This window comes from Saprolegnia parasitica (genome assembly GCF_000151545.1).
Source record: "Saprolegnia parasitica CBS 223.65 unplaced genomic scaffold supercont2.45, whole genome shotgun sequence".
NCBI lineage: Eukaryota > Oomycota > Saprolegniomycetes > Saprolegniales > Saprolegniaceae > Saprolegnia > Saprolegnia parasitica.
The window spans coordinates 82,438-93,104 of record NW_012156439.1 but is presented as its reverse complement, the minus strand read 5'-3'; the positions used below and the strand labels follow the sequence as shown (position 1 = coordinate 93,104).

Below are 10,667 nucleotides of genomic sequence, written 5' to 3'. Positions count from 1 at the left end.
AAGTCTTTCCCCCTGACTTATTACTCGAGACCCAGACTTCAGGCTCCTTGGAGCTCTCGACTCCCCTTCTCTTGGTGCTCAAACTTACCCTTGGTGCGACCGTTCGTCGACGCTCGCCATTTGAATATGGTTTGTCGCCTTCGCGAGCAAGCAATTGGTACATCATCATCGCACATAACACCCAGAGCATGTATATATCTATTGCCATAGTGCAGGGTACGGAGGTATCGAGTGCGCCAGCCACGCCACGTCGAGGTCTTGCCAGTGGGCTGCATTGTCCACAGTCGCTCGCACACGGTCGCGCACGTGGAGACACGCTGCGCTCCACGCATCGCAGTGCCGCAGCGCGACATCCAAAAGGTCCCACCCCCGAGCATAGATGGTCGATACATTGGTCGTAGCCGCAGTACACGTGTGGTCGGTGTTGGGGTCACAGCACGCCACGTGCGCCGCCACGGCGGTACAGAGCACGTTCGGCTTGGTCGGCGCCTCAAATCGCCACATGTCGACGCCCGCAGAAACGCCCATAGCGGCGAGTTGTACAAAAAGGCGCAATGTCTCCACAGCGTCATCTCCCGCCGACAGTGCGAGGAGCCGCGACTGCGCCGTGTGCAGATGGTACCGGGCTCGCGCCGGATCGTTGACGTACGCAGAAAGGCTCGCGACTTGCATATCGTAGCTCAATCCTGCATCAATCGTGATTCAAGTATCGTCCAGGAAATCGTACCAGCTGCGCCGGGCGAAACAAACCAGCTCCGAGCCTTCTCGGGGTCCACCAGCGTCGAGAGATATTCTTTCATCCAGTTCGTCACATGCATCGCGATACCGGTCGTAAAGAGGCTGCTCGCCTGCGTTTGCAGCAAGCGAAGCGCGTCACAGAGCACGGGCAGCGAATGCGTCACCGTGAGACTCGATACTGCGCTGCATGAGCTATCGTTAGAAACCTGTTGGTGACGTACCTGGCTGCATCTTTGTGCTGTCTTGAATGAACCATGCGTGGACGAGCATGAGCGCCTTGGTCGCGTACACGTCGTCTCGCGTCGCGAGGTAGCCAAAGACGAGTGCAGTCGTCGCGTCAACGAACGCGTCAAACTGTCGGCGCATCTCGCGCTCGATGGCGTCACTCGTCATGTCCTGGCGTCATAGGAGCTATCGAAACCAGATGCATTTGATGGTGTACCGGACTGTACATGGAGCGATCCGAAATCGACCACTCCACAGGATTGCTCCATTGCATGGCGCGCTCGGCCCTGGCTCGGACCTGCGCCAAGTCCAGCGGCGCCAGCGGTTGAAGCCGACTCACATCGTACAGTACCAGGCGCGTCGGCGTGTACTGCAGTGCGTCGACCATCGCCCGCGCTTCCAACGTCTCAAGCATCGTCGTCACCGCATCGGCGCGCGCCATTTCTCGGTGGAATCTAAGAGAAATGTTGTCTTAGCGACGAAGACAAAGGGGTGGCGTTTTACCCGTTGGCTTGGCCCTCGTACATGGCCTTCCCTGAGAAAAGACGCACGACGTAGCCGGAGGATGGCGGCGGCGATGGGCAGTCCAAAGCAGGCTTCTCGTGCGTACGCGCTCGCTCCCACTGACTCCACCCCCACTCAAACCACACACCCGGCACACCCAGACGCACGAGAAGCGCAGCCTTGTCCCGGCGCCCATACCTACCCGCGCTGATGATGCTGGCAGATGGAGCACTCCAGGGGCTACCGCAACGCTTCGTCAAAGCGCTCGCCGGCGTCGCTGCGAAAGATGATCTGCGGCTCTTCCCAGGCGTCCGGCGTATAGTTTGGCGCCAAGACAATGTCATTCTCCACGCGGAGGCGATCCATCCACGTCACAACGTACTTGGTACTCGCGTCGTCTACGACGACAGATGAGGGATTGACGCAGAACGAGGATTGCACCTTGGAATGAGTCCAAGTCGGTGCGGATCGTTTTCCACGCGGACCGCGTGAGAAAGCAGTTTTGATCCCATGGAAGAATCCAGCGCACACCAAGCGCATGCCTACGGCGTCGGTTGGTGCCTTTTCGTATGGCACAACGTGGCACACCCGAGGTCCAGTATGGCATTGCGCGCGTGGTTGATGCTCATCGCATACAAGTTCTTCGTGTCGTAGATGCTTGAGACGAGAAGCTTCGTGTTCCAAGCGTCCAGCACCGTGTCCGCGTGCAAGTGATCCGTGCCGTCGTCTTCGTCAAAGAGGGCGAACGGCTGAGCTGCGTACGCATGCACGTCAAACGGAATGACCGAGTAGCTACAGTATGCAGCAGCACTCTCATCAGCAGGAGATAAAAGCAATCTTGACGCACTTGGCCTGGAAGAGCGTGAGGAGGGCAACGATATCGGCCTCAACCACCGGGTCCAGGATGCGGTTGAGCACCCAATGCGTCTGAACGCGTGCGTCGTCGAGGTCCTCGTGCTCCAAGATGAATCGAATGTTGGCGAGAGTCCGGTTGGGGTGGTGCCTAATGCGCAGTTAGCCGCGCCACTGCAGAATACGACCGTACCGAGGCGGCAGTGCGTTGCCCACGACACGCCCCAAGAGCACGTCGGGTGGCAAGCCAACGTCCGGGTACACATCGTTGGTGATTGGCGCAGTGGGCTCTGTCGCGTCGAGCCGCGCGCCGGCCGTCGGCGCAGATGTGTCGGCGCGTAGGTTGCTGGGCGGCCTGGTGCGAAGAGTGGATACGGCGCGTGGCATGGAGCCACCAGCGTACATGCTGCACCACGTCAGCATGAGCGACAGGACGAAGAGGAGGGCGAAGCTCGCTCGCAGCGTCGCGACTGTGCCCCGGCGCCGCAGGCTCATGCTCGCGTATTAAATGCTGCAGTATTGCGGATGTGCATTCATTTCGAGGGGTTTTGCGTCCATCGAGATCCTTGCTGCTTGCTGGATGCGATGGCGCGCCTGTCGCGAGTCGGGCATTGGGGCCAAGTGTACAGCACCACAGAACACACCACCAAGATATTAGTTAATAGCGGTCCTAGCCCATGATCCGACGCAGCTCGTCCGCGACAACCCGCGCCGACGGTCGCTCCATGTCGTGGAACGCCAAGCAGCGCATCGCAAGCGCGAGGAGCGGTCCCGGGATGCTGTCCGTGAACGACGGCTTCAGCGCGCCTTCGCTGACCATCATGGCGATGCGCGCATTCGAAAAGCCCTGGCCCTGGTTCTGCTCGGTGAGGTTTGAGTACGGCGACTCGAGCGTGTCCATTTCGGAGAGGAAGACGCCGAAGCTGTAAATGTCGGCCTTCTCCGAGTAGTGGCCGCCCGTCAAGACCTAAACTAGAGTCAGAAACCCCAACTCGATGGACATAGGACGTGTACCTCGGGCGCGATCCACGCGACCGTGCCAATGTTGGACGTCATCGTCTCTTCGTTGCTCGTGACGCGCGAGATGCCGAAGTCACTGAGCTTGGCCTCCCACGTAGCGCTAAGAAGCACGTTCTTGGACTTGAGATCGCGGTGGATGATGGTCGGCTGGAACGAATGCAAGAAGCAGAGCGCGTCCGCGACGTCGGCGGCAACAGCCGTCTTGGTCGTCGGGTGCACGCCAGTGGGGAGCCAGTGGAAAACGCGATCCTTCTTCGGGCGCTTGCGTTCTGCCTTGAGAAGGTCCGTGACATCGCCGTGGGGCATAAACTCGGAGAGGACCGCGAGATCGTGGAGCGTGGACCACGAGATACCGACAAACTTGACGATCTTGGGGTGCTCGAGGCGCGCGCAGAGACGGATTTCGTTCATAAATTCCTGTAGCCACACTTCAGAACTAGAAAATGAAGGAATAAATGTACCTGGATCGCGTTGTGGTCCTTGGCCTTGGACGGCAGTAGCTGCTTCATGGCCACGTCCGTGCCGTGAAGCGTCGCCTTGAAGACGACACCGTACCCGCCCTTGACAAGCAGCTGAATGTTTTGGATTTCTTGCTGAGGCACGCGGAAGCGCGCCAGGTCCATGTCGAAGCGAATGTCGTCGGCGACCGCGCCGCCGTTGGTCGCGTTCGGGTGCGTGAACTGCGACGACGCATTGTTCGAGTAGTAGCCCGTGCCCGTGTGGTTGCTCGACTTACTCGCCGCCTTCTGTCGGCGACGATAGACGATGAAGGCCACAATAAGAAGGATCAAGACGACGACGCCAGCGCCAATGCCAATATACGTCGTTGTCGAGCCCGAAGACGCGGGCTGCGGTGGCGACGGAAAGAGCACGCTCGGAAACTGCACCTTGCAGTACGCGATCGAGCTCGCATACTGTGTGAGGAACTGGTTGATGTAGTCGTCGGCGTTCTGGAAGTTGATGCCGCAAAATTGCTGGAAGGTCGGATGAGCCGAGAAGATGTTGGCGCACTGTGTGCAGCTGCTGATTTCAAATGTCGTGTTCGCAGCGGCACAGTCGGTCGACCGCTTCGCAAACGCCGAGAGCTGCTTCTGGCACGAATCCTTTAACAAGCCGACATGAGACGATGGCACGGAGCGACATCTCACGTACCGTGCAGTACGACGTAGGGTACACGCCGTTGTTGATAGCGTCGGCGGTGCCCGCGCAGCTCCCGGCCTTCCACGCTGCGGCGCTCGCGACGGCGGCGGCGCACGTCGTTTCGTTGCAGAACTGCGCGCCCATGCCGAGCGTGATGTTCTTGGGCGCGATCGTCGCCTGGCACGTCGCAGCGGTCTGCGTGTACGCGGCCTTGAGCGACGCGCAGTCGGCCGCCACGGACGCGACGAGCGCGGCCACGAAGACGAGACCTCGCATGTCGAATATCAAAATAATTAAACGCCTCCGACGGTCGCAACATCAGGTTTGTCCCACAACACACACGGCATACAAATAGCGAGATATTTCGGACCGGGGAAAGAAAGCCAGTGTAATAATACTTGGTGAATGTGGATTGGTTGTTGCTTCGAACTTCGAGTTGCCAAGCGTACGTACGACTGCACGTGTCCTTTTGGTCTGCGATGGGAGCGATTTGTTATTGGTAGTTGAAGCGACTAGAAGGCGAGATGTCCTCCTCGCAGAAGAAAGGTATCCTCGGATGGAAGGAATATCGATTATCATTATTCGCTCAACACACTAAGTACGTGTGCATCCCCCTTCGCTCCATTTTCAATTGTGTTGTTTGCGGTCGCGATGGATGCAAAATTGACAGCGTCCCACTGCAAAGCACGTCGACAACTCACATCGGCCTGCTCCAACCAACCCGATGCGCGTTGTCCGAGCGTCAACGTCGTCTCAGGGCTGGTTACAATCCTTTGATCGTGTCTGATGGCGCGGCTAAGATGCGATGGTTGCCGCAATCAGCTCCGCAATCCTTGTCCGATGGCAGGGTTGTGAGATCTCAAATTTTGGAGCTCGCAATGACGTACCGGGATAGTACAGAGATAGTAGCACGACCTTTGCCAAGCGTTTGCTTCCAAACACCCAGCAACCGTGACGGCTGACCTCGAGAAGCATTTCCGCGTTAATATAAAGTCATGATCATCGAACTGTCTACTGGTAGTTGTTCTCGTTCAAAATCTTGTGGAGCTTGTACGACAGCTGGATCGCCGACGGACGGTCGTTGTCGTGGAACGAGAGGCACTCGCGGGCGAGCGCGAGGAGCTCCGACGGCATCGACTCGGTGAACGACGGCTGCAGCTCGCCTTCGCTGACCATCATCGCCAGGCGCGCATTCGAGAAGCCGTTTTCGCTCGCCTTTCCGAGCAAATCTGCGTAAGGCACCTGGAGCGTATCAAGTTCGGCCATGAGCACGCCAAAGCTGTAGATGTCGGCCTTCTCCGTGTAGCGGCCGCCCGTGAGCACCTAGATGAGGCTTAGGAACCCTAGCCCTAGATCCATGCGTCGTACCTCGGGCGCGATCCACGCGATCGTGCCAATGTTGGACGTCATCGACTCTTCCAAGCTCGTGACGCGCGAGATGCCAAAGTCACTGAGCTTGGCCTCCCAGGTTTCGCTCAGAAGCACGTTCTTGGACTTGAGATCGCGGTGGATGACCGTCGGCTGGAACGAGTGCAGGTACACGAGCGCGTCCGCCGTGTCGGCCGAAATGGACGTCTTTGTTGCGGGAAAGCTACCTTGGGGAAACCAATGCAGGAGGCGCGAGCCCTCGGGTCTCTTGCGCTCCTTGCGAATGAGGCCCGTCACGTCGCCGTTCGACATGAACTCGGAGAGGACTGCAAGGTCCTGGAGCGTCGACCACGAGATACCGACAAACTTGACGATCTTGGGGTGCTCGAGGCGCGCGCAGAGGCGGATCTCATTCATGAAATCCTACGACGGTTAGCATGTTCTCTTCTGGGGTGATGGTACCTGGATGGCCGCGGCGTCCTTGGCCTTGGACGGCAGTAGCTGCTTCATGGCCACGTCCTGCTTGCCAAAGGTCGCGTGGAAGACGACGCCGTACCCGCCCTTGACAAGGAGCGAGATGTTTTGGATCTCTTGCTGCGGAATGCGAAACTGCGAGAGCTCGGCGTCGAAGCGGATGTCGTTGGCGACCCGCGTGTTGCCGGTTTGATTGGTCGTCTCGCCCGACCGGAGGCGCATCGAGTGGAGGTTCCCCGACCCATTCGTCGTGTTGCCGGCGCTCGTGTACACGTCCCCCTTGGGCGTCTTCTTGCGCAAGCACGCAAAGAGGACGGCTGCGACCAAGACAACGCCGACTACGCACCCAATCACGACGTACGTGGTGCTGTTGCTGTCGCTCGTCGAGGGCGGAAGCGTCGTCGGTGCCGGCGTAAAGCAGACGGCAGCGGCGGCTTTGATAAGTGGGTCGTTGCGCAGAGCCTCGACCGAGTCCAAGACCTCGCAAATCGCCCGGTACGCCTTCATCTCGATGACATAGTTCTTGCACTGGAAGCAGAGACCAAGCGCCGCCGCGCTCGTCGAGAGACACTGCTGGCGAATTTGCCGGATCTGCGTCGTCTTGTTGACGCATTCGGGCGAGCAGAGCCGCCCCGGTGTGAAGTACAGGCCGGCGACTGGCGTGCACGTCGAAAGGACGCTGTGTGCGATATCCATGGACGTAGTGCACGCCGGCGTCTTGCAGTACAGAGGGCTGGCGAGCATATTGTCGACGCCGCCCGTCACGTTGCTGCACTGGTAGAAGTGGGGCATGAACTTGGTCGCGTGCGTGACGTTGACGCTGGCGTCGCACACTGGGAGCGTCGCGTCGTCGCTTTGGCCGGCGACGAGGCCGGCGATGGCCAGAAGCGCGGTGTCGACGATGCGCATGCTGCAGCCGAAAGCAAAGTAGACGCCGTGAGCAGTTGTCGCAACGTCCACAATCAAACAACAGTCACCCACGCGGCGAAGCTCGAAGTTCAACTTTGCCGTCCCTGGCTTTGCGCGCGGCCGTCCTTTCTGCGTCGTGTCTACCAAGTCAAGGGAACGGCGAGTGGTGTTGTCGGCGAGAGGTGTTGTACAGTTATTAAAAGGCTAGTCATCTCCTACTGCTGGAGCAGCTTGTGCAAGCGGTACGACAGCTGCACGGCCGACGGACGGTCGTTGTCGTGGAACGAGAGGCACTCGCGGGCGAGCGCGAGGAGCTCCGACGGCATCGACTCGGTGAACGACGGCTGCAGCGCGCCTTCGCTGACCATCATGGCCAGGCGCGCGTTCGAGAAGCCGTTCTCCTTGGACTTGCCGAGCATGTCAGCGTACGGCACCTCGAGCGTATCAAGCTCGGCCATGAGCACGCCGAAGCTGTAGATGTCGGCCTTCTCCGTGTAGCGACCGCCCGTGAGCACCTAATCGTTGCGCAAGCGTTGACTCATCATGCTCCATGGAGATAGGACGTGTACCTCGGGTGCGATCCACGCGATCGTGCCGATGTTGGACGTCATCGACTCTTCCAAGCTCGTGACGCGCGAGATGCCAAAGTCACTGAGCTTGGCCTCCCAGGTTTCGCTCAGGAGCACGTTCTTGGACTTGAGATCGCGGTGGATGACCGTCGGCTGGAACGAGTGCAGGTACACGAGCGCGTCGGCTGTATCCGCTGCAATCGATGTCTTTGTAGCGGGAAAGACGCCGTCCGAGTACCAATGGAGGAGGCGCGAGCCCTCGGGTCTCTTGCGCTCCTTGCGAATGAGACCGGTCACGTCGCCGTTCGACATGAACTCGGAGAGGACTGCAAGGTCCTGGAGCGTCGACCACGAGATACCGACAAACTTGACGATCTTGGGATGCTCGAGGCGCGCGCAGAGGCGGATCTCATTCATGAAATCCTACGAGACATCGTCAGTACGATGTGGTGCTGTATTGCCAAGGTACCTGAATAGCTGACGAGTCCTTGGCCTTGGACGGCAGTAGCTGCTTCATGGCCACGTCCTGCTTGCCGAAGGTCGCGTGGAAGACGACGCCGTACCCGCCCTTGACGAGGAGCGAGATGTTTTGGATCTCTTGCTGCGGAATGCGAAACTGCGAGAGCTCGGCGTCGAAGCGGATGTCGTTGGCGACCCGCGTGTTCATGTGGTGCGCAGTCGACGATGGGTTGCCCGAGGTGCCGCCACCGTTTGACGAGTTGTTGCCCGAGTTGATCAAGTGGCGGTTCGAGCCGTTCGCGCGGTACGACTGTCCGTTGCTGCTGTACACGTCGCCCCGCGGCTTCTTGGTGCGAAGGCACGCAAAGACGACAGCACCCAATAGCACGACGCCTGCGATGCACCCGATCACGATGTACGTCGTGTTGTTGCTTTCGGACGACGTGGTCACCGGCGCCGTCGTCGGGTTTGTCTGCGCGTCGCAGATCTTGACCATGCCAAGCACGTCGACATCCTGGCGGATGGCCGCGGCGGAGTCCTGGATCTGGCACGTCGCGACGACGGACGAGACAGACGCCAAGTACTTTTTGCACGTGTAGCAGAGACCGTACGTCGTCGACGTGATTTTAATGCACTGTTGCCGATTCAGTCTCCACCCCGTGATCGCCTCGACGCACGCCGGGTCGCAGAACTTGCCTGGCACGACGGACGTCTCCGGCGTGCACTTAGACAAGATAGCACCGGCAGCCGTCGACAGTGATTGGCACGACGTTGACGCGCAGAAGAGCGGTGGGTTGGCGATGATGCCGGCCGGCGTCAAGGTCTGGTTCACAGCGGCGAGGCACGGGGCGAGTAGGGCCTTGTAGGGCTCGAGTAAGGTCGTGTTGTCTGCGCTAGTGCACGCAGGAAGCACGACATCGGACTGCCCGGCGGCGTGGCTAGCCGCCAATGCCACGAGCAGGAGGGAGCGGCGGGCCATCGGAAGAGGAGTGGTCATGCACTGGGCTGGGCAGAGGGAGACATGCGTTGCGTGTAATGCTACGACTCGAAGTTAATGGTTTTGATCGAAGATCGAAATGGCTTTGACGCCACTGTTTCTCAAAACCGTCTCACTCTCCACCTATATCTTGACCTTAGAAGCCGATGGAGACAGTATCGAGAAGTCTACGGGGCCGTACAAGCCGTACCGTACATTCAGCTGTACGGCGCCGCTTGTGGACAAAGCGTCTATGGGATGTCGTACATATTCACACAGTCTGGCACTGCGCTGAGACTCTCAATTTGCTCCACCGCCGATGGAGCTCGAGAGAGGCCGGGGCGATCCGTCGGACACGAGTGTTACGGACTGCGTTACAATGATACGTACACTAGACTGAACGCACTTTAGTGCCAGGACCACAATGCCCCTCTGATCTACGAGGCACCAGGCAGCGCTCACATAACGCTCGTATCCAGGTTTGACTTGATATCCTATGAGCGTACCCTTGCCTTCACCATTTTCGAAGCTACACCCTTCGGACGATGACTTTAGATCATGGCTTTGCTCGATACACGTGGTACACTGTACACAGACTTGGCATCGCTGTTAAAAGCGCGATTAAAGGTTCTTGACAATCGTGTGGATCTTGTACGAAAGCGTCATGGCCGCGGGGCGCTCGGCCGGGTCGAACGCCAAGCACTCCTGCGCGAGATCGTGGATCGCCTCGGGGATGCGGTCGCTGAACGCAGGGCGAAGCGTGCCTTCGCTCACCATCATGGCGATACGCGCGTTCGAGAACTGAGCGTCTTTGGACTTGCCCGACATGTTGGAATACGGCACTTCGCACGTGTCGAGCTCCGAGAGGAGCACGCCGAAGCTGTAAATGTCGGCCTTCTCCGTGTAGCGGCCGCCCGTCAAGACCTAAGAGACTACAGTCAGAAACCCAAGGTCGATGGAAATAGGGTGTGTACCTCGGGCGCGATCCACGCGACCGTGCCAATGTTTGACGTCATCGACTCCTCGACCGTCGTGACGCGCGAGATGCCAAAGTCGCTGAGCTTGGCGGTCCAGTCGTCGCCGAGAAGCACGTTCTTGGACTTGAGATCGCGGTGGATGATGGTCGGCTGGAACGAATGGAGGTACACGAGCGCGTCGGCAATGTCGGCTGCAATCGCGCCCTTGGTTGTCGAGCACTCGCGGCTACAGCCCGAGTTCCAGTGGAGAAGGCGGTGGCCCTCAGATTTCTTGACGTCCTTCTTGAGGAGCGTGCTTACGTCGCCTACGGTGAACGCGAATGAGCGCATACCACGGGAGGGACAATGTAATACCCCGCGACATGAACTCGGAGAGGACCGCGAGATCGTGGAGCGTGGACCACGAGATACCGATAAACTTGACGATCTTGGGGTGTTCGAGGCGCGCGCAGAGAC

At 59.1% G+C, this 10,667-nt stretch overlaps 5 protein-coding genes across 5 annotated transcripts; all 5 read right to left on the bottom strand.

The window, feature by feature from the left end:
• Positions 1 to 180: 180 nt before the first annotated feature.
• SPRG_09127 (hypothetical protein) lies at positions 181 to 2,814 on the bottom strand (the record flags this gene model as incomplete). Its single annotated transcript, XM_012348565.1, has 11 exons — positions 181 to 686; positions 728 to 916; positions 960 to 1,134; positions 1,181 to 1,418; positions 1,468 to 1,665; positions 1,712 to 1,865; positions 1,909 to 2,009; positions 2,056 to 2,259; positions 2,315 to 2,470; positions 2,513 to 2,674; positions 2,723 to 2,814. The coding sequence occupies 11 exons, from the start codon at positions 2,812 to 2,814 to the stop codon at positions 199 to 201; spliced, it is 2,157 nt and encodes a 718-aa protein (XP_012203955.1). The 3' UTR covers positions 181 to 198.
• Positions 2,815 to 2,989: 175 nt separating this feature from the next.
• On the bottom strand, positions 2,990 to 4,755 carry SPRG_09126 (TKL protein kinase; the record flags this gene model as incomplete). The annotated part of the gene is made up of 4 exons (XM_012348564.1): positions 2,990 to 3,286; positions 3,334 to 3,756; positions 3,801 to 4,442; positions 4,492 to 4,755. The coding sequence occupies 4 exons, from the start codon at positions 4,753 to 4,755 to the stop codon at positions 2,990 to 2,992; spliced, it is 1,626 nt and encodes a 541-aa protein (XP_012203954.1).
• A 735-nt stretch (positions 4,756 to 5,490) lies between these two features.
• On the bottom strand, positions 5,491 to 7,270 carry SPRG_09125 (TKL protein kinase; the record flags this gene model as incomplete). Its single annotated transcript, XM_012348563.1, has 3 exons — positions 6,310 to 7,270; positions 5,848 to 6,270; positions 5,491 to 5,802 (listed from the first exon to the last, which is right to left on the bottom strand). Exons 1-3 carry the CDS (start codon positions 7,228 to 7,230, stop codon positions 5,491 to 5,493), a joined length of 1,656 nt encoding a protein of 551 aa, XP_012203953.1. The 5' UTR covers positions 7,231 to 7,270.
• A 175-nt stretch (positions 7,271 to 7,445) lies between these two features.
• SPRG_09124 (TKL protein kinase) lies at positions 7,446 to 9,299 on the bottom strand (the record flags this gene model as incomplete). Its single annotated transcript, XM_012348562.1, has 3 exons — positions 8,269 to 9,299; positions 7,800 to 8,222; positions 7,446 to 7,745 (listed from the first exon to the last, which is right to left on the bottom strand). The coding sequence occupies exons 1-3, from the start codon at positions 9,253 to 9,255 to the stop codon at positions 7,446 to 7,448; spliced, it is 1,710 nt and encodes a 569-aa protein (XP_012203952.1). The 5' UTR covers positions 9,256 to 9,299.
• A 519-nt stretch (positions 9,300 to 9,818) lies between these two features.
• SPRG_09123 (TKL protein kinase) lies at positions 9,819 to 10,600 on the bottom strand. Its single transcript, XM_012348561.1, has 3 exons — positions 10,566 to 10,600; positions 10,209 to 10,516; positions 9,819 to 10,158 (listed from the first exon to the last, which is right to left on the bottom strand). Exons 1-3 carry the CDS (start codon positions 10,573 to 10,575, stop codon positions 9,856 to 9,858), a joined length of 621 nt encoding a protein of 206 aa, XP_012203951.1. The 5' UTR covers positions 10,576 to 10,600; the 3' UTR covers positions 9,819 to 9,855.
• Positions 10,601 to 10,667: the final 67 nt, after the last annotated feature.

What these genes read in the sequence shown, in the direction of transcription:
- SPRG_09123 (XM_012348561.1), bottom strand. An exon ending in TCGCGTGGATCGCGCCCGAG is followed by an intron (nt 10,159 to 10,208) that starts GTACACACCCTA and finishes GTAGTCTCTTAG; the next exon opens with GTCTTGACGGGCGGCCGCTA.